This window comes from Mycteria americana, chromosome 3 (genome assembly GCF_035582795.1).
Source record: "Mycteria americana isolate JAX WOST 10 ecotype Jacksonville Zoo and Gardens chromosome 3, USCA_MyAme_1.0, whole genome shotgun sequence".
Lineage (NCBI taxonomy): Eukaryota > Metazoa > Chordata > Aves > Ciconiiformes > Ciconiidae > Mycteria > Mycteria americana.
In genome coordinates this window covers 125356968-125379557 of record NC_134367.1, presented here as the reverse complement: position 1 = coordinate 125379557, position 22590 = coordinate 125356968, and the positions used below count along the sequence as shown (strand labels likewise).

General features: G+C 44.9%; 1 protein-coding gene across 2 annotated transcripts in view; it reads left to right on the top strand.

Annotated features, from left to right (window-relative positions):
• The first annotated feature begins 668 nt into the window (after nucleotides 1-668).
• The window catches only part of ISM1 (isthmin 1), a 42546-nt gene continuing 20624 nt past the window's right edge, over nucleotides 669-22590 (top strand). The window contains exons 1-2 of one of the 2 annotated variants that reach the window (XM_075496900.1): nucleotides 669-827; nucleotides 1522-2036. In XM_075496900.1, the coding sequence (XP_075353015.1) occupies nucleotides 818-827; nucleotides 1522-2036 (525 nt within the window). In that variant the 5' untranslated portion in view covers nucleotides 669-817. The remainder of the gene's footprint in view (nucleotides 828-1521; nucleotides 2037-22590) is intronic. The other variant, XM_075496899.1, reaches the window with a different exon arrangement.

Genomic DNA, 22590 nt, shown 5'->3' with positions numbered 1-22590 from the left:
GAACGACAACAAAGATTCCAAACCTCCCATTTTTTGTTAGGTGACTTTATTTACGTTTCAAGTTTATTTGAGCTGTGTTTGTTCTCATTACACCGAGCTGCATCTTCAGCAGTCGGAAGGAGGGTTGGCTCCATCAGACTGGATGCAAAGACGTTGATTTACAGCAAGTGATAATCCAACCCTCCTTTTCAAATTCACATTAATTTTAAATTTGGGGGCCTCCCATCCGAGAGAGCAAGTTTTTTCCACTATACTTACACAGTCGGCAACCAAGAGGAAGGGAAACAACAGCGAGGAGCGTAAAACGCCAGCGGCCCGAGTCCTCCCGTGCCTTGTGCCCTGCCGCGGATGCCCGGACCAGCGGAAGGGGACGTGACACTTGGTGCAGCTCCGTCCCTGCCGAGCAGCGGTGGAAGTCATTACGCAAGGTGCAGCCGAGAGCGGGACGGGGTGCGGATGCCGCGGCAGGGTGTCCCGGCAAACCAGGGCTTGCAGAGGGGCAGGTCGGCACAAGGAGGAGGGGAGCAGGGCAGGGGGGGAGCGATGCTAGGCTGCAGCAGGAGCTGTACAGAGGGAGAAGGGAAAGGGGGGGAGCGGGGGGGGGGAGGACAGCAGGGGAGGGAGGCAGGGCAGTATAAAAGCATCCGACACACACCTCTCCCGACACAGAGCGAGGGGGCGAGAAAGTTGGTCTGGAAGCAGCAGCAGGAGCCAGGAGGAGAGCCAGCCGCTTGCAAACACGCACGCACGGTGGCAGGAGAGAGTGCGGAGCTGCCCCTGCCAGCCCTAGGGCCACTGGAGGGAAGAGAGAGGAGAGATGGAGCCAGGTATCCAGCTCCGAGGGAGGGCAGGCAGCTGAAGCTTTTTGCAGCCCCTCGCCCTCTGCACCACCACCCCCATTCCCCACGGCCGTGCCGAGGGGCAGAGAGGAGGAGGAAGAGGGGTCGGGGGGGAAGCAGCGATCTGCCCCTCTTCCCCCACGGGGAGCTCGCAGCCGCCCCGTCGAGGGCTGGGAGCCGGCAGGGGTCGAGGGCGGGGGTCGCGGTGCGGCCCCGCTCCCTCACACCCCCGCCGCGACGGGACGGGACGGGACGGGACCCGGCGGGGCGGGCAGGCCGGGGCGGGCAGGCCAGGGCGACGCCTCGACGGGCGTCGTGAGGGGAGGGGGGAGCCGCGGGGCGGGCGAGGACACGGCGGAGGGGGGAAGCCGGTCCAGGGGCCACCCCCATCATCCCCTCGCGAGGAGGGAGGCGATAGCCCCAAGCTCTCTCCTCCCCTCGGAGCGTCCCGGCTTCCCCGCCATGTGAGAGTCGTCCCCAGCCCCCCCCCGCCTCTCCCTCCCTCCTCCCTCTCACTCGCACACACGCTCCCGGCTCCCCCCCGTCCTCGCAGCGTCTCCCCGTCGGCAGCCGAGCCGCGCTGCTCTCCGCCGGCCCGCGGCTCCCCGAGGCGGCGGGGGCTCGGCCCGCCCGCTCCCTCCCTCCCTTCCCTCCGACGGCCCACGGTGACTCTGGGTTGCAGGGCTGCCCGCAGAGACGCCGCCGGTCCGCGGCCCCGTCGCGGCTACCTGCCGCCCCCCGCCGCAGCCGGGCAGCGCCGGGATTTTCGCCGCCGCCGCCGCGGCGTCCCGCCCCGACGTGGCTCCGCCGTGGTGTGGCGGCCCCCGCTGCTGCTGCTGCTGCTGCCGCCGCTGCCCCGCGCCCGCCGCCCGCCCCGCCGACGCCGAGAGCGGCGCGGTCCCCGCCGCCCGTCCTGCGGCTGCCGCGGCCGGCCCTGGGGCCGGGGACGCTCCGGCGGCGGCCCCGGCGGCGGCGGCGGCGGCCGCCGCGGCTCCTCCTCCTCCTCCGCCTCCTCCACGGCCGCCGCCGCCGCGGGGCCCTAAAGCCGCCCGGCTCAAGAGGATGGTGCGGCTGGCGGCCGAGCTGCTGCTGCTGCTGGGGCTCCTCCTGCTCACCTTGCACATCACCGTGCTGCGCGGCGGCGGCGGCGGCGAGCCCCCCGCGCCCCCGGGCGCCGGCAACCACAGCCAGCGGCAGGTGAGTGCCGCCCCGCCTCCTCCCCCCGCTCCCTCCACGCCCGCGCGCGACCAACGGCCGCCCCGCCCTCCGCCAACGGCCGCTCCCTCACGCGCGGCCGGCGGTCTCCACCTGCCCCCCCCCCTCCCCCCTCCCCCGGGCTGTGGCGCGGGGCGGCGCGGCCGGGCCATCGGGGACGGCTCGGCCCCGCGCCGGGGAGGACGCGGGGCTCCCGTCAGCCCGGCCGGCCCCGTCCACCTGCCTCGGGCGCGGCCTCTCTCCGCCGCTCGGCGCCGGTCCCGAGCCCGAGGCAGCGGCCGGCGCTACCGCCAGGTATTCACCCGCTCGAGGGCTTTCCTTGCGCGGCGCCGGGGGGTGTCTGCTTCCCCCCTTGGTTTCGCACTCTCTCAGGGGACAGAGGTGGGAAAAGGCGGAGCCGCTCCCCGCGCCACGTTTTGACGCCGTGTGGGGGGCGTCGGGGCAGCTCCCGTGCGCGTCCCTGGTGCGTCGCGGACAGGTCGCAGCAGACGACGGCCCTCGCAGCTGGGGAGCGGCGAGGGATGGAGGCAGGCCGGGCCGTGTCGGACACGGCATGTCCCACCCAGGGCCTGCCTTGTGAGGACGCAGCGTTCCCCAGGGCGAGAGGGGACCAAATAGGTGTATGGTGTTGGGAAGGATGGGAACAAAATGCATGGCTTTCCTTGGAAAGCATCAAGAAACACATAGAGATATTCAGGCCTGAAATAGCCAAGAAACAGGGTGATAGATGCTCGTGACCGTGAAGGACAGGGTTTGTGACCCAGCCAGGCTGTTCCCATCTTCTGATCCCACGAAACCACCCGTGAATTATGTCCGGCAGAGGTTAAAGGACTTTCTTGTTCTGTTACCTTATTTTTGCAGGTGGTTCTTTTTTATTCAGTATCACGTGTTGCCATTCATTTAAAATGGTTAGAGACAGTGATAAAAGCTGCAGAACCATCAAAATCCCCAGGCAAAGCTTGTAAATCTCTGGTCAGTTGCATGTGCCCTGACCAACTTTTTTCCCCTGTTTCCCAGTGTTAAAGAAGAATCAACTGCCAAATCATGCAAAGATCTGTCAGAAAATGTGTAATTAGCATCACCACAAATTTACGTAAACCCCTTTATCATCTCAGAAAGAATCATAGCACCCGCAGAGCACATTTCTTTAAAGCATGAGGAAAAATAAGGAGAGCTCAGGCTGTAACAGTCATTCTGTTTGCATGGAATCCCCGGCTGGTGGTCCACAAAGTGAAACCACTAGCTACAGGAGGGAACCCAGATCTGCAGACTCAACATCCCAGTCACAAGCTGGAATCAGGTCCTCTTAACTCAGAAAACCTCCTGTTGAACTTGGTGGGAGTCCTGCTTGGGAGTGCTCGGCCGCATGCTTTGGGTAAGGCCCCACGATGGTGTCTCTCTTTGAGCTTCAGTTTTATCACCAGCTTGACATTCCAGGATGTTTTTTTTTAATATCTTCAAGATTTCTGGTAATAATGTTTTATAAATGATGCTTTCTTTCCTCATGGGCACTTGAAATGCCTTTTAAAATGATGTTCCTTGGAAAAGTAAATTTGGAGAGGTTTTTTATGAGGTGTTTGCTATCATTAGAATAACCCTGAATTTGCCTTTTCTTGACAGGCTTGTAACATAATGAGGGAAACATCTGGGCAAGTGGGAACTCTAGGTGATGCCATTTCCCCGAGGAGCTCTTTCCAGAGCACTGTTGTAAGGTTAGGGTGAAACAAGAGGAGAATAATCTTCAGATAATTATCCTAGAGTATTATCATTGTAGTTGGCGCTCTCGTGAAAAATCTGTTGATTATTGACTTCAAGCATTTTTTCTGTCCGGTGATTTTTTACAGGTAACTTAATGAAACTCTGTGCCTTTAAACATCATGATAGCTTTAGCAGTTCATATTTTCATCATGTTTTGCCATTTGTAGAATTGAAATTTTTATATACTTCCCAACTGAATTGATTCTGCAGTTATGTATTTGAGAGAGTGTGTCTGTACAAGACATTATGGGAGGAAAGTATATTGATTAGAGCAATCAGTTAAACAGATGGAAGTCTATCAATTTTTTGTTTTTGTAACTCTCATGGATTCTATTGCTAGCTGGAAAATACTGTAACCTGCTTTAGAAAATTGTACTCTGACAGGCAGATGCTTCCATTCAGAGCATCACAATATAGATCTCAATGGCAAGCTTGCACTGGGATCTTCAGAGTTTTGCGTTTCTTGGGCTGTTACCGTGGCACATACGGAAGTGAAATGCAAAATCCTAGTGCATCGCATTCCCAGGTAAAGAATCAATGTGGAAAGCAAAACTGCACAAACCCAGATTTGTTGGTGTAAGCACATAGAAATCTCTCAGGTTGCTATCGCTTATACTGAAAAAAACCCTATCGTTTTTTCTGTCTTGGTAGGTCTATGGAGAGAAAAGATTGTGAGAAGCGATTAGGTCAGTGCTTCATTTGATGAAATGTCATTTGACGAAGTCTGTTGCACACATTGTGGCAGGAAATCCAGGAAAGAGTAATCTTTGCAGCAACTGTTTATAGATGTATTTTGACAAGGCAAATTTGTATAAAAACAAACTGGCTATTATCAAATGCAGGGTATGGTATTTTAGGACCTAGGCCGTCTGTTTGCACAAATAAAGTGGTCATAACTTGGTCCTGTGTGTCTGAAAGAAAATCTGAAGTGTTAGACTTAGTTCCAGAAAAAACCTTAAAGCCAAGCCCCAAAAACTTAGCACGTCCGTGAGCCTTTCTACATAAAATGGATTCAGGAGGAATCCTTAGTAATTAGATATTGTTGGAGATTTAAATAGTCTAAAATACAGACTTGTATGCATTTGAAGTCTGATTCATTAAGGGAGGAAGAGCTTCTGTTTCTCCCATCCCTTGGTCCTTCAAATGAAGGAAGGATTTTGGAGGATAAGTTTTGATTTCTTTTGGTCTTTCAATTATGTTAACCCCTGCAATTAATTAGACTGGTGGGTGAAAGAAATCCAGAAAAAACTTCCATCCTAAAATTAAACAAGTTTTTTTTCCTCCCTCTTATTTTTACTTTTGGTGCCCTTCCCCGTACTGTGCGTGTCTCTAGAGTTCCCAGATGTCTGGGATAGTGTTGTGCCACTGTGACTGGCTGTAATGAAGCAGCAGTGAGGAGAAAATCCTGATGTACTTTGCTGGTCCTCTTCAGGATGGGTGAGATACAGGCACAGGTTTCCTCAGTTCACTGCTGCAGAAATAGGCACTGGACCTCTGCACTGCTGCAGTTTCATGCTGCTGTTAGAATTGGTTTGTGGTAGTGTAAACTAACACAAAGTGGGAAATCCAGATTGGAGTTGTAAAATATCTCGCAGTTTTGAGCTGTGAGAGGGAATCAGCCTTTTGTTTCTCAATTCTCTCCTTCCATCTCTACCTAAGAAAAAAAGGAGAATTGGGCAGGGGGGAGATTTTGTTTTTACTGGTGAGAACTCTATTAGGTATAATTTAATTAGCATCCAGGAACTCTTGTGGAGTATATTTACGAAATATATAAGTACAAACTTTTGCTTCTGAATTAAGAGATGGAAGAATGCTGCTTGGGTATGTTTTTATCTTTCTACATAGTTCTAAAACGAAGGGAAGGCTTGAACATAAATTTTGAAAGACGTTTGTAATACTTTACGATGCTCTAAAATCTGTGCTTTCATTCTGAGAGAAAATATTTCATCGTGAAGTTTATTCCCATCACTTCTAATTTTTCCATAGCAGGTCTTGCACACCAAGAAAAACAGTGTTCCCACACCAAGAAAAATGACCTTGTAAAATGTAGTAACAGAGCCACCAACAATATATGCCATAGGACGTGAAGTCAGATTCTCCACTGCGGTACTTGCAGCAGTATTACATTAGCATGAAACTCAGTAGTTGTGCATAAAGCTGGAGCCATATAAGGGAACGTAATTTGAAAAGAAGCACAATGCTGTAAACAGCTTTTTACTTTTAATCTCCTTGCTCCTCTCCTTGCCCCCCCTCCTCAATAAGCATGCAAGCAATTACAGCGTGTCAGAAATGTTTGCTGAGCCCTACCAGAAGAAACACATTCTGCTGCTTATAAACGGTTGCCCAAGAAGCACTCTCCAAGCCATGTGAGGAGTCCTTTACAGGGCTTGGCTCTTAATTTTCTCCTAACATCCACAGCTCGACATGATGAGAGGTTCAGAACTGGTGTGCTGCCTGTTACCTTTGCTGAGGTGCGTTTCAGTCTTTTTAAGGTTTGTGTGTTCCTGCTGCCCCTTATACTGGATTCAGGCAAACTGCAAAGTGATCTCCAGTCAGATACAGTGGCATAATTCAGCTTTCTGGCTTTCTCAGTTTAAGTAGGACTCAAGCTGTTTACTTTGGGAGAGTTTTAGACTGAGTTTTTTAAAGCTGATTCGAGCTCTGGAGCTTTACGTTTGGTTAGTTCTAATAGGAACTGATCGTCTAAATCATCTTTGAAAAACTGTCAATTCAACGTTTTGCATTCATGTTTTCCAGACTGTCCTTAGCCTATATAAGATGCCAGTAAGTGGATGTACATCGTATATTTAATACGAGCGCTAAATCCTCTGCCTTAAGAGCACTTTATACATTACACAAATAACTTGCAGAGCAGGTGGCTTGTGAATGAAGCAGGCTGATTCTCTGAAAACCAAAATCTCTTTTGGTGAGGTTGTTACTTATCACAGAGGATGCTGTTTTGTGCTTTTTGACAGTGATAGTAAAACCTGCCTGTTCTCAGCAGGCTTTGCTGTATAGGTTCTTAGCTAAAGTTCACCCTTACCATTAGCATATGTTCTGCCAGTTATGCACTAAGCTTTACGAATGACTTGCACCATGTGCAGTTCATTCTCTCCATCTCCCAAGGGAGAGAATTATGTGTGCTCTTTAGTGGTTTTGCTAGTGGGCTGTGGCTTGTTCCAGGATCTAGGGGGAAGGAAGGGTGATTAGCTTTACGTGTGCTGCTGCTGCGTGTGTGGAAGCAAAGGATAAAACAGGAAACAAGGGTGAAGGAGTGAGACTGCTGCTCTGAGCAGAGGAGCGTTTGCTGTTATCCGTGGCTCCCAGGAGAGATTCTTCCTCCTTCCAAACCTGGCTCCAGGAAAACTCCAGAAAGTATTAGTTAAGCTTCTCTTCACACCTATCACTTCAATTCATTTCCTAGCAAACTAAAGCATCCCTGCTCGAAAAGAGCTACCACACCTTCAGGGTAGGATGTGGCAAGCTTTTTAGTATCTAAGACTACTGCAATAATTTTGAACGGGGATCCAGGTTATATTTAGCTATGGCTGCAGGGAGCAATGTTAGGCAGGTACAAATGTAACTTCCTACATTAGATTTGACCAAGATGTTTGGATGAGGCATATTTTGCTGAACTTCTCTTCAGTTCAACAGCTACCAATTACTGTACTGCTCATCTTGGATCATCACTGATAAATACCTGGCGTTCAATCACAGGGTGCCTCTCAATTTTGTCTCTGCAACTACAGCTTGGAGCAGTTTTTTCCTGGTGCCTTATACAGAAGAGTCTATTGGAGTACTTTATTTATTTCTGTTTTGAGCAAGATTTAGGGTCATTTTCCAGTTCTTTATAGTATTGGGGTATTTGCATGAAAAAAACCAGTGTATGTAATCCTAAATTCATTCTGGGCCATCACGGTGGCTTTATGTCTGTTCCCACGGGCCTGGAGCCAGACACAAGTCACAGTGACTACAACAGGGTGGAGGCCCCAGAGACATTCCTGCTTTTGCCTTTCCCTTCTCTCAGTCCATCCTTACCTGTGCTCTGGGGCTGTGTGTGGGGTGAGAGTGGTTAAAGGGAAGCCTGCTAACATGTGGTTCTGAGCCCTGTGGTGGTTGGGCGGCTGACTCATGGTAGCGAAAGGAGTGGTAGGTTTGAGTCTGGTTCCTGAGAAGGTCTAGAGCTGTAATGATCACCCGTGGTGACAATGAGAGTAGAGAGACAAGGCATGGGTACGTAGAGATCCTGGAAGGAGCTGGGTTGGTACTTCTCATGTTGGTTTGTCTAACTTGGACAATCAGCACTTCTTCCGGAGTAGCTTTTATTTTGCAGTCTTCATTGATCATGTAAGGAGAATTTGTTCAACACAGGAAGAACGCAGCTGGTCCATCACAGCTACAACAGCGGTGTATCAGCGGTACAGCCACACTGCTGCTGACCCCTCGCTGTTACCTGATTGGCGCAAAAATCTCTCCTTCGTTCCTCCAGCTTCAGTTGTCAGCTCTTAGGTTCAGTCACAATTCCCTCTCTGTCCTTTCTTAATGCCAATTGTCCACAAAAACAGGAGGCTTAGAGTTGAAGTTCTGCTGCTGGTCTTTATGACCCCAAGAATTTCATCATCATTTTACTGTCTGGAGCTGGTCACTGTGTACTCCCTTGTGATTTTAACATACATGTTATGACCTGCTAATAGGTAACCCAGCCCTAGTACTTCAGCATACTAAGCTTTTCAACGCCTTGCTCTGCTGTGGAATTCTTTTGCTGGGGAGACATCTGTTTAATCAATCCAGGTTACATTAAATGTAAATTGGGAACCATGTTTTTGAATTCAGCAGTTGTTCCTTTGTCTCTACTCATATCTACTACAACTGTATATTAATAATCAATGCCTTATTGTTCCAAAATGGTGGAAAATGTCTTCAAAGAAAACAAGGAACAATGAAAGAATTATTGATTAGGTGAAAACTCCGGCTGTGTTGTGTCGCAGCATCTGAAAACTTTACAGAAAGTGAAGTGCAGCAGACAGTAGTATTGATAATGATGCAGACTATGCTTCCTTTGCCTCCCAAACTAATACATAACTGTACTAGTTGTGTTTGAAAAGCTTTATAAAATAATATGTGACAGAGATAGACACGACTTTTGAAAACCTAGTCATCAGTAAGTAAAAGTCCACAGAATGCAAGTAATGGTAGGAAATTATTTTGCTGTACATTTTTTCTGCTTACATTCTTCTGAGTCATCATTTTAAAATCTTGAAATGCACTCCTACCTAAAACATACAGGCAGATAATTTAGAGGTTTCCTTACACAAACATAAACTAAAAAATTGAAGTAATGTAGTTTTTCTTTCTGCTTATATCCTGAAAGTATAGCGATAGACAAGATGTAGCAGCTTTGGCAGGTTTAATTGTCTGAGTTGGTTGCTTTCTGCTCTTCTATGTGTTTTGCCAGTCTTCCTTGCAAACAAATGTGGTAGTACCCAGTTGTGCCACATTTGTTCTGTTCACAGTGTTGTTTAGGCTTGTTTGGCCTTTTTGTTACGATTCTTATCTTGCTGTCTGCTTTAAGACTACACTACTTAAAAGCTCTTTGAATTGACTAAATGATAGTCTCCATAAAAGATGATTTTTTTTAAAGCACTATTTTTCAGTGGTAGCAGAGCTAGGTCACTGATGCACTTTATTTTTTATTTGATTTTTTAAATCTCAACCCAAGCTCTTTGAGGTTGAGATTCCATTGTTGTGTTGTTGCTTGTGTACAATGTGTAGCGTAATAGGTCTCCAGGCCTGAATGGAGGCTGTAAGCACTGTCACAAATGAATAATGAAGTGATAACTTAGAGCAGAAAAATACAAAGTGCTTTAGTGAGTTGCAAAAGGAAGCCTTAAATGATGCCATGATTATTGTTGCACTTTAATACCATTGTGCCTCCAGGATATCGATTTTACAAGTTTTGAAGACAGAAAATGCCAGGCTAAATTAATTGTCCAAAGCATAGAGATGAATAACATTTCCAAGAAACAAAGTAGTGAGCTCATTGATACATCAGTAAGAGCAGAATGTTTCCAGTGTTGGTATTTCCATGTACTTTCAATTTGAAATACCAGAAAAAGAAAGAAAACAAAGTAAAATGTAACTTATTATTGTAATAAGTGATGGCTTGCCACAGCGGTCAGTTGTGCGGCAGTATAATACTTGGAGAGGAGCTGGTGTGGGCGGTACTGGTAAGCAGTTCCGTTATCCTTTTGCCCTTGTTTTTCAGTGCTTGGAGAACTCATAGCTGTGGGTCGTATTTTTTTATTCCTCCCTTTTAGCAGTTAGCAGGATGAAAGCAGGCCTGGAGTTGTTCACCTCTAAGCTCTTGTAGAGTGATGGCTATTTGGGTGCTTTTAATCTGACATATTAAAAATGAGAAAGGAAAATCAGAGATGAAATCTTTCTCTCACCACTCTTGGTGGAGTCAGTCCATGTTTAAAGGCAGGAGAAATTCAAACATCCTTGGCTTTTACTCCTCCATGCTAGACCGACATTCTGAGTGTGTTTAAATTGACCTTGCCTCACTGACTTTCACAAAGCAAGACGAGTCAATGACTTGTGTCGGCTGCAGACCCAGCTGAAGCTCCTCTTGGATTTGAATCTTTCACAGCTCAGTTTTTCTACAGAACTGATGTGCACATAACACACATAATCTGCACCTCCATCCATGAAGACAAGCTGGGCTTTGGCCTGTGGCTTTCTTCAGATTGCATGAATTCATTTCCATCCATTATGTTTCACTGTTGGTTTCATACGTACCGAAAAATCCTGGATTGCTTTGTTCCGCAGTGGCTCTTCTTCCTCAGAAAGATTGAAATTTCCTCTTTGCCTGCATGGCCATTGAGATCAGTACTTGTAACAATACTGTTATGAGTACAGTCTAAGTACCTATAAAACCCACCCAAATAATGCGCTCCATTTTTCTCCGCCACTGTTTACAGTACCGCTCTAAAAAAAGTGGATTCCTCCCACTGTTTAAAGTACTGCTCTAAAAAAAGTGGATTCCTCCCTAAGGAACAGTTACTGAGTCAGCGTTGTCCATGGGCCAGCTTTAACTTCCAGAAAGCTTCCTTCAGACGTCTTGCCTTTGCATTCCCGTTGAGTTGGGCGTTCGGGTATTAAACAATTGAACACTACCATTGAAACACCTTTTCTTGTACATGCCCGGGAAGGCTGAGTAGGAGGTGAGGTCCTTGCACCAGAAGGTCTGAGCTGTAGGCTGCAAGAGAAAGAGAAGGTAACTGACAACAGAGCATGATGTAAGGGAAGGAGCAGGGAAGAGGACCCAGCGATAAGACGCCTATTTTTTGAAGCTAGTGCTTCAAAAATTAGTCACGTAGCTGTGGTGTCTTTCTCGCCTTAGAAGTAACCCAGTAGCAGCAGGTTTTGCCATGAGGAAACCATAATTACTCCACTGGAACCGGCTGCTGAAGATTACTATAGGTGTAACAAAACATAAATTTGCTTGCTTTTATCTGCCACGTGTATCAGTGCAGGACTTTAAAATCGATATGGACTCTATCTAGATATAACATTAGTATCAGATATTGCTAATGTCTGTTTGCACAAGTTACCCAAAGAAACAAAAAGGATTAATAATTTAAATAGTTTACAACAAAAACTTCTCACGATATTGACATATAATTTATTTAAAAAAATAAAAACCATAGCTACCTAGCGTGGATTCTGTAGCACCCCAATATACTCACCTCCTACATCATATGAGTTGCTTATACACTGTTTAATTTCATAGCAAGGAGTCAGTTAGCATCTATTTAGCAACACAACAGCAATAAAACTATCCCTGTCTGTAATGTCTACAGATACAACCCTCACCTGAAAGTGTCTCTTGAAATTACTTCAGTAATCAGACTGGAGTTGTTTAAGATGCAGTGTACATATTGGCATTTTGTGCCACTGATTTTAAGATTCTCTGGACTGAAGAAGTCTGTAAAGGTTCACTGCACAGAGCAGGCTATAACAAAGCAGTTAATGATTCTTGTGACATGAATGCTGCCATTTCAGTTTATTTGAATGACACTGGCATTCTGTCTTAAATATATCACTTTTTATTAGTTGGGGTTTGTGGGTTTTTTTTTGAAACTAACTAGATATTAGGCATGGGTATGCATCTTAGCTAAACTATAACCTAGCCAGTCCATGCCTTTTGCACTGCAGAGTGCCCGGAGTTTTTCAAAACACGTAACCACAGTGATATTTTTATAAAGGAATGTTCACCTCATGGGATTTTTTAAGGTGTTCTATTTTTTTTTCCAAGTTACAGCTTCACTTTATTGTACATGATGTCCAATAAAAAAGATATATGTCTGTGATTGGACTTTGAAAAAGGGCCATGGTGCCTATTCCATTTAAAGGGAATGAAGTCAAGCAGTAAATTTGCTGGTCGCCCTTTTCATATTGACTGTATCTCGGCCAGCAGTTGGTCTTTGATGTTGTAACAATAGAGCAAAGGCAGAGGAGGAGGAGGATTAGGACCTCCATAATATAAAAACAAGTCTGCATTCATCATGATTTTTATAGAGCACAGTCCATGTCTATTGGATGTTTGCAGTATAGACTCAATGGTCTGCAGAAGAGTGCAGCACTCTTAACATTTGCAGGTGGTTTACAATTCATCCATCATTACTACTACCATCTCTTCTTAATTCAGAGTTTGTTTAGGCGTTCAGCATTTAACTTTTTCTATCTTCTTATTCCTTCCTACAATAGGAAAACAGATGTATGTCAGGATAGAGCTTCGGGAGTATCATTTTCCTTTACAGGGGTTGATTGTCGTGTTATTTATGAAAGGCTTGCTGCAGCTGGCCAATAGAGTAGCTATTCCTCATCTTGTGCTTTAGAGTCCAAGCTTTTATGAGGAAAGAATAGAGGGGTTGATATGTATATGTCTAACATTTGTGAAAATATATATCAAAAGGGAACCTAGGGCAACCACACTAAGCCTGTGTCTTCAGGCGTACTGGAACAATAGTGCCAAAGGTTTCAAATGAACTATTTAGCCTGATAGAGTCCTGGAGCTTTTGACATGCATTTAAATGGTAGCAGTGCTAGCTCTTGATTAAAACATGCAGAAGGAAAATGGTCGTCCATTTCATGGAAATGTGTAAGGTACCAAGTTGCACTAAGTGCTGGTGGGAGTAGGTAGACTTTGAATTGTGAGCAGAGCTTGGAAAGAGCTGAATAATCTGTAATGCACTGTTGTAGCCGTAACAGATATGGAAGGCAGAATGAATGGAGCGTTCCCAGGGACACAATGATGGCAGCAGCAATGAGCCTGGTGCAAGTGGACCTGTATCAGAAGCCCAAAGGCAGCTCTTAGGACACCATCTGGGGATGCACCAGGTGAAATTGCTTTACTGCACCAATTCCAGTGGCTCATGCTTAAGGCATGATCCCGAAGTGTCCGGACAAGGCAGAACACCTGGAAGTTTCTCTACCAAACTCCAAAGACACCTGACCCACGGAAGGGAAGGGTGGGGGGAAGAAAGATGCCAATCTGTAGTGCATTTGACAGTTCAGGACCGGATTTAGGGTTGGATCCTGTGCCTTCTGGGTGTTCAGGTTAGACCTGTGAGTCCAAACTCATGAACAAGTCACTGCTTGCCGGCTGAGCTGCAGTAGCTCCTTAGATATCCCACCTTCATCCCACACCAAAATACAAGGTGATTTTATATTTATCAGCAAGTCAGTGCTGAGCAAACAAACCCTGCCCAGGGCTCTCACCAGGGTGACTGCGTTCTGTCCTTGGACAAAGCACTGCACGGTATCGGTGATCACCGAACACACAGCTCTTCAGTGAGGAATCTGTTCTTTTATTTAACATCTACCATGATGGCCATTAAAAAGGCAACATCTGGTGCAGAAAATGCATACATGCTACTTCTGCGCTCTGCTGTCTGTCTCCTTCATCAGGCCCAGATACAGCAGTGTCTTCGCTGTCTCTGCTTTCCCCAGTATGCCAGCTGCTGAAAGCAAACTACGTGAGGCTTAGCCAGTATAAGGTGGGAGCTCTGGCTAGTTAGAGGCATCATCTAGTGTTTAAAAGAGTTTGCCCTTAAGGGATCAATAGCTCTGAAAAAGCTGCTGAAATCCTTCAGTGGCAGTGAATTTGATTCTTGCAGTTCTTTGATCTAACATTCATGGCTTTTTGAATAATGTAAATCAGAGCTGCCTTTCTCACCTACCCATCCCTCTTTCTTTTCCTGTCTGTCTCCTAAGAGGATCATTTTTTCCTGTTCTTAGGAATATGGCTATGGCAGTCTTAACATCAAAATAAAATGAACTAATTATTTGCATAACATCAGAGTAAGGGCCAGATTAATACCACCTCTCTGATTTTTTTTCTTTATCCTATTGAAGTCTGTCCACAATAAAATATAAGAGGAGTTTGCAGCTGAAGTCATGTGTTTGCATACATTATGGACCAAGTGGGGGAAAAGAGCTGTATATGCCAACTCCCCAATATGCACTGCTGCCATTGACAAAAGGAGCCACAATTACATTGCAATCAGGTTATAAACCCCGTAACACTCCCATGACAATTACTGCAGTTTACTTGTAAGAGCCGTATGAGGAGAAAAGATGTATATTTATCTCTTTAGCACAGTTAAGTAGCTGGAAGTGAGTTCTGTGCCACAGCCTACCAGGAAATGCTCTTCCAACCTGCTCTGCAGTGCGTCTGCTGTATACGCTTTGGAATCTCTCTTTGTACAGAAGCAGCTCTCCCTCCCTGGGATCTGCCGTATCAGCTGGGGTCTCATCTCTGTTCCTCAATAGTGGAGGTTAGGATATCTCAAACCTGAACTGCTTATCTTTCCTCTTCTACCTTGCTGCTGCGTCTGTCTGCTGGGACTAATCTAAAGACGCATTTGGCCTGCTCCATACAGTTTATTGTCAGTGGCGTCTGGGTGGCTTCAGGCACATGCTAAGATTCTAACAAGTTTGAAAAATAAAACCATTTATCCTAAAAATAGCTCAGAACTAGCTAGTGATCATGGGGTGGAGGGGAGACAGAAATGAAGATATTTTCTTTTCACGTAAGTGTCAGATTCAAAAGCATCTGCCTTGTTCAGTGCATGCATGGTATTCATTTCCTGTCTGCAGTCGATTGGAATGCCCCCCGAGTCGTTTGAAATTGAAAATCGAGTCATGCTTCTTTAATCAGCTCTAGGAAATAGCCCCCCTCCCTTACTGTTCTAAGAAAATTTATATATACATGCATAGAATTCATAATACAAAAAGCCTACACTTCTCCCCAGGGCAAATCCTTTCTCTCGGCCTTCTTAAACAGAGAAGGGTCTTCACATGGTCTTGTCATGGTGTACTGCCTATCTACTCGCTTGCTCTTCTTCCCCATAATGTCACTGGAGGGAGGCCTTTCTCTTGTCTATCTGCTTCCTCTTGTTTCTTTCTCATGTTCTGACATTAGGGCAGTTCACGGAGATGTAGAGAGAGGGCATAATGTCCACTGCTGATGTCTTGATACAAAATAAGACAGTTATTGCACTGTGTGTACAGATGCCTGTTATACTAATGACTTCCAGTTGCTCATGTATCAGTCTCCGAGGTTTTCTAAATGGAGAGGGTAAAGCTGTACACTCAGGCTTGAAAGAATACTTCTCTGCGGGAGCAGAGGTGCGTGGTCCTGAGGCAGCCGCTCAGATTTCTGCTGCCGTTTTGCTGTAAACTCCTGGGTGTAGTAACAACCCCTTCCAGAGAGTGTTGTGAGGCATAGAGTTGGTGCATAGATATTGAATGTAAACAAACACTGCCTTTCCTCTGCCTTCACCCTCTAACTTCCATCAAAAGAAAAACGAGTATTGGCGGGGAAGGCAGCTAAGGGAGGGTCAAGTAAATTATCTCGCAGTGATTCGATGGTGTGTATGTTTTGAGCATCAAGACTCAAGTGATTTGCCTTTTTTCAGGCACAGAAGGAGTATTGCCAGAAGCACAGGAAACTTCATGTTTTTGGAATATAACACTTGTCTGCTTTCTTGCTTTCCCGTTATTAGCTTTTGCTTATGTGATGAAGTCATCATGTAACTTTTAGTCCACAGGGACTAAACACTTTCTAGTCTCTAAAAACATCTGCCAGCTAACACAGCCAGAGTCAGAGACACTTTTGAAAGCATAGGGTGGATATTCAGTGGCATATGAGAGGGAGACACAGAGGCTGGGAATAGCTGTTTCTTGGAAACTAACAGCTGAAGGCAAGTTCGAAAATTGAAAAGGTTTCAAGTAAGGTTACTCTTTCGGCTAGGGAGAGATGAAAACTTCATTTATTAAAGCTGGTTCACCTAGTGAAATCCTAGCCATAGTGATTTAGTGGAATAAACTTGCAAAAGGACCTGGTTTAAAACCCATGAAAAGAATTTCAGATGTATGTTTGTTCTCTTTCATTTACACTGACTTTGTGTGTGCTTGCCTGCAAAGCCTGACCAAAAAGTTGTGTACAGAAAGTATTAATATTCTGGATTTCCTTTGCTTTTGTGGTTTTGAATGCAGCTTAAGGCAGATTTTCACATTCTGTTGGAATCCGATGTGTAAATTATGATGCAGATTTCAAATGATGGGTGAGATTAGACTCCTTCAATTAAATTTAGCCATGGTATAAATGGGTTCTATTTAAAGCTTTATTATACTACTGATTTTATGCAAGTATTTAATAAAGCCTAAAAAGAATCAGAACTTTCAAAGAATTTACATTTTGGGAGCACAGGTTATTGGCGTGGAATAGTTGGGCTACTCTTCAGTTGTACATTTGCCTGTTCAACTGCCAAATCAATGCGTCCTGTACAGAGAGCTCGAGCCAGGCAGTGATTACAGGGAAGATCTTCAGGGTCATGAAGAACAACTAAATGTTTACCGCCAGCTTAGGCAACTGAAAATATCTGTTAACTACAAGGAAAAATTGGTACTGAACATCTGTCAAAGCCCTACACAATTTTAATTCTGTGCACTTGGCCGTCCCATGGATGGCTGAGTATCTGCTGAAGAACAAAGTGCCAGTGTGTACTATGTTAACAAATTTGCTAAAGGGCCTCTGTTTTTCCCAGCAGACATTGAGCTGTAATCACCACCAAGTCCATTTTATTATCAATGCATTTATACAAACTGGCAGTTCTTCATCTCGAAGCTGAACCATGCTGTTTGTATTTTCCAGCTGAAGGAAAACATGAAATACCAGCAAACATCAGATCATAAAAAATAGCTGCGCTGTGAAATGTGCGTCCACAACATGTAGCAAAAGGTTGCCAGATCCGAGTATAATATAGTTGGTTTTCTCCTTAAGCTCTGAGGAAAAAATACTGTCTGCCAGAGCAGTTCAGATGTGGACCCACTGTTTACTAACGGTGTGGAAGAGATAGGGAGCTTGGTGAGAGAAACTCCCAACCAGAGACTGAACAAAGGACCAAAGCTTGACGACTGCCAGTGAATAAACAGGCACAGTAGGGGAGGAATGGTGGTAGGGCTGCTGGGGCACTCCAGATATATCGGTTCAGGTGGTTAAACAAGGCAACAGCCTTTTCCTCCGCTGCGGAGGGTCCCGTCGTAGTGTTGGCCATGTGCTTTGAAAGCGTGGTCTGGGACTTACCTGACCTTAGATGTGAAGGGGGCCTCAACACTACCTCCTTAGGATCTCTGCAGTCGTAGCGTAAGTCCTGGCTATGTGTTCAGTTCTCAAGATTTTCTGTGTAGCTATGAGGGCTACAAGTTTTTAGTGTAAAAAACCCTAAAATTCAAAAGCTGTGATTCTGAGATAACTGTGCCCAGATGCTTTGAGATTCTGCTTCTGCTGTACACAGCTCCTGAGAGCTATTTCAGCATACGGCAGAAAATCAGCTGTGGTGGGCTGGGTATATACTTGGGCATCCCAAGCACCTCACTGCCTAACTGTGCTGCCACTGGCACCTGGCATTTAAGCTGTCTACAGAAGACCTCTGCTCCAACAGAGACTGCAGATCGACATGTCTGCTCTGAATTTCTGCTGTCCTAACTGCAACAGTATTTGTGACTCCATCCTATTCTCCACAGAAACAAAATCAGTTCAAGAGCTGTACAGCCCCTGAAGCTGATGTGTCCCATAGCAGTACCCTGTGGGGTGAGTGGGACTGGGTTTGGTCTTTGCAGAGCCACTTAGTCACACATGCAGGTGTACTGCAAGTTAGAAAGAACTGGTTATGATGTCATTTTACTAGTTTTGCCAGACTGAATAGAGGATTATTAAAAAATAGACCCTGATAAATGGAACTCTTTTAAAAATTATTATTTTTTTTATTATCAACTGTAATCAGTGATTCGTCTTCTCTTTACACAATGTTTAAAGCAGATGCTATATTTTGGAGCCCCTTAGTGAAAACAATTGCGTACATGCAAGCTGATGTAGTCCATTTTAAAGATTTATGAACAGTGATTATCTAAAACGTGCCATTAATTATTGCAACAATTAATTTGTGTGGCTTTCTAAAGCTAAGTAAGTTCTCTCACTTCATTGATATGTGTGAACGTGAGGGACAAGCACATTTTAAGAAAATGAGAGTGTCTCAGTAGCTGAGTGGTTGATGTGACACCCCTCTGGTCTGACTTCTTCTGGAGATACAAACCATCAGTGACTCCTTGGAGTGAACCGGAGCTTTGAGGCTCGGTACCACCACATGCTTTCAGCTAGTCACACAGAAATTAAAGATGAACCCAAGTGATTTGCCTGTTAAATGAGAAAGCCAAGACAGAGCTTAGAACAGAACACGGGTCTTCCGACTGCCTGGGCTCTATGTGGCATTAACCATAACATAAATTTTTCGCCATTTATCTTTGATAATGCTTTTCAGCTGTTAACTTCACTGTCTGCTTACCTAGCACTGTCCTCACACCTCTTCCTGCTAGGTCCTGTGCTGCTTATACTCATGATAGACAAAAAAAATAAATAAAACCCAGGAATTAGATCACCCAAGTTCATTACAGATCTTGGATCTGCGGAGGTGAAAGTCTCATGTAGTATCCCGGTGTGTTACTCGGCCTCCCCAGACCGGTTAATTTTAAAGTGATCATTTAGCACTAACCTGGAAACACACGACAGCCTTCAAAATCAAAACAATCTGTTTAGGCAGGTGGGAAATGAAACCAGTCCTAATGGCTATAATGGTTTTCTGTGAAGGCCCCAGGCCTCATTTTGTCTCTGATAGCAATATAATCTTTTATAGCGTCTGTGAAGTTTCCTAATAAATAAACGGTCCTTGTTCCTGGTGGTTGAAGATGCTGTACAGGTGCATCATGAAAGTGCATTGACAGACTGTCGGTTTTCAATTCAAGACCTCTTGTCAAGATCATTTTACAAGATATTTCAAAGGAGTATACAAGAAATAAAAAAGCAATGGAGCTGCAGCAGGGATTTAGTAATAGATTCCCTTGCTGCCTGGGAGCTGTTAGGGATGTAAGTTGCATCAGTTTCCCCAAATTCTTTCAACTCCACAATTAGCAGCGCTTGCAAATGTGCCCTTAGTTTGGCAAGTGGGGAGGGAGTGAAAGAAGGTGAGAAATATGAAGGACAGAGAAAGAGCAGCTGCTCCAGAATATTTTCTGTAGCTGCAGTCATTCCTCACTTATTCTCTGTCTTGGTTGTTTTTCCAGAACTGGAAATGGGATTAAAATAAGGAAGAGAGGAGGGAGATGGATTCCTCACCTGCTAAAAATGCAGAGAAATTCCCTTTTTCCTTAGTTTGGTATTTTTACAAGTTCCCATTTCTGTTTAACTTCTCTGTGGGGAAGAGAAACGGTACACTTCCCTGCAGCTAATGCCTAACGTGACAGAGAGAGAAGCAAAATAGGATGGCAATGGAGGGAGTTAAAATACCCATTTGATTATTGAAAAGTTAAATTGCAGTATCAGGTAGGAAATCTTTCCTGCATGCAGGGTTGTCTCTTGGTGCCTTAAACCCTGCCATGGTGCAAGTCCCGCCTGGATCACCAACATTTAAAGTTATCCTCACAAAATGCCTGTCAGTTGCTCTTCTTCTCTGCTTTATAGATGGACACAAAGACATTGATATGTACTGAACTATTGCCCTCCCTTTTTCGGTGATGGGTGTGGCAAGGTGTGTTGTTCTGTACCACAAAGAATGTGGCAGATTCTCTCTCTCTAGGGTTTGTGTCGTTGCCTTGTCACACAGCTATGAATAATGTGTTCCTGCCCTTATAGACTGTCCACACTTAGAACACTCAGAAATCCTAAGCTGTTTTTGTATTAGGAACTTCTATAAATATCTGATCCCATGGGGAAGCAGAACTGTAGCTGACAGCAAGGATGAGTAACCCCTTAAAAATCATCTTAATGGAAAGTTTAAAAGTTGTGAATAATCCTGTTAAATGAAGGAAAAAAAGTGATTTATCTTAAAATATTTAGAGCAGATGCATCATTTGAGTAAGAAACCAATGTGCCTGATTTAGAAATGTCATAACTTCAAAGAAACTGAGTCAGTAGTTCAGAATGAAGCGATACAGCTTTTAAAGGAAGGCAAGCAACACTGCTTTCCCAAAAGCAATAGGGAATACAAATTGTGTACACCTAAAAATAAATAGTGTGAAGTATAAACATGTGAAATAATGTAGCAATAAGAAGAGAAGAATATCCTCTTTGCAAAAAAGGAAATTAAATTTCATCTATTAGCTTTGGAACACAAATCCTGTTTTCTTCAGAAAGGATGCTGGCATTGCAGTAAGGACACACTTTTTCCTGCTAGGTTGGCCTTGGAAGATCCTTTGCCTGAGTTCATGCAGTAGAACAGAGTAAGCCCATATTCTTCTCTTCACGTGCAGTTCAAGCTCACTTTTTATTGATGGCAGCCTCTTTTATCTTTTTACCAGAAATACACATTTCTAATAATACTGCACATCAGCTTAGACACTACACCAAGAATTATCTACCTAAAAAATAGGCGTTCTATTCATTTTAGTAACTGGAAACAAATGGTCTTTTGCACATGGAACTATGAGCAGATAACTGAAATGATCATGCATCTCGAGCGTTTCTGTTGGCTTATGTTGCAGGCTGACACAGAAGCCCCAAGGAGGCATAGCGTGGGCTTGTCCGCGCATGAAAGGGACTGCAAGAGAGAACACTGCTTTTAGGCAGGGGACGCGCTATGTAACCTGTGACATTCCTGTCAGGCATTAGTCAACCCTGCTCTTAAAGACAAACACCACATTCCCCCCCTCTCCAAAGTCTGCTCTCGAGCTTGGCTGCCACTGCCATTAGAAATGTGTACCTAATGTTGAACCTTCTGATCATGTCCACCCTGAGCAAGCAGAGTGGTCCATCCCCTTCCTCACCGCAGCAGCCTTTGGTATAGGGCAGTTATCATGCCCCCGCTCCGTTTTTCTTTTTAACGTTAAATAACCCCAACTCATTCAGTCTGTAATTAATGACAGTCCCTGCCCCAAGCAGCTTGGTAGTGGGCCCGATCAGCCTGATGTCATTACTTCACCATGACAATTTTCTAACTAACTCCATGTGATACTCCATCTGTCTGACACTATTAAAAACTTTTTATATAGCCCTTATTATTGTAGTTGCTGAGCTCCCCGCAAACATCACAGTGAGGAAGGGAAGTGCTGTTATCCCCACCGAGGCACAGACAGACCATGACCTGCCAAGATCACCCAGCAAGTCTTATCAGAGAATTAAGTGTAGGTCTCTCAAGTCCTGGGCCAGCTCTAGCTGTATGGTATGTTTAATGTGGAGAATGAAGATGCTGCTGAAGTGGCAAGCAGATAGGGAAAGTATGGAATTGTATGTGGGAATTTTATTATTTTTTAATAAAATCTCACTTTATTTATAATAAAGGTAAGATTATGGGCATGATACCCCAGAAAAAAGTATTTAAGTACCACAATTTTTTTGGTTCCTGTCTGAAGTAATTTAATAACAGCACAATTACACCTTGTTAGTCAGACATAACTGAGAAGCCATTTAATCCTCATGCGCCAAGAAGTTCGCAGTTAAATTCTGTTTGGTAAGTGTTAAGTTAAAGCACTAGCACATGGATAAGGAACCTAAGTTAGATGAGTGGCCCTCAATTTTTGTTTCCCAGAGCTTGCTGCTGTGTGATTTGCTTTCTACTTTATATTGAATAAGGGGCGTGTTAATGGGTGGCCCACCAAAGGCATCTGAAAGTCCTGCCTGGTTCTCAACAGAGAAGCATTCTTATTTCAGCCTTCAAGCAATACAGACTGTCAGGAGCACATGCATTTTTAGCACTGCACTCGTACATGAATTCAGAATCAACTTTTTGCATCTGTGCTGTAGACAGACGTCTAATACCTTTCTGGCACTTTCAGAGTGCAACCATTCTGATCATGAAAATACCAAGACAACATTCATTCTGCTAAATCTGATTTTGCTCTTTCCAAATGCAGTGCAACAAGAAGGGGAGAGGAGAACCACCTTAGTTTTTGCTTGAGACGATTCCGCTTAGTCCCAGATTAACTCTTAAATCTTGGTTTATTTAACTCACTGAATGTTTTCCTGTAATGTGCACAGATTATATTGTAAAAGCTCTTCAAAGGTCAATTTAGGACCTTTTAAGCAAATAAACACGAAATAAAAGAAAAGGCACTGGAACTGTTATCTATCTGAGAGCTTAACAAAAGGTATGCTAGCTTAATTTGAGCCAGGGGAGCTGGATGGAGATTGCGTTTAACCAGAAATGCTGGCAAAAATACG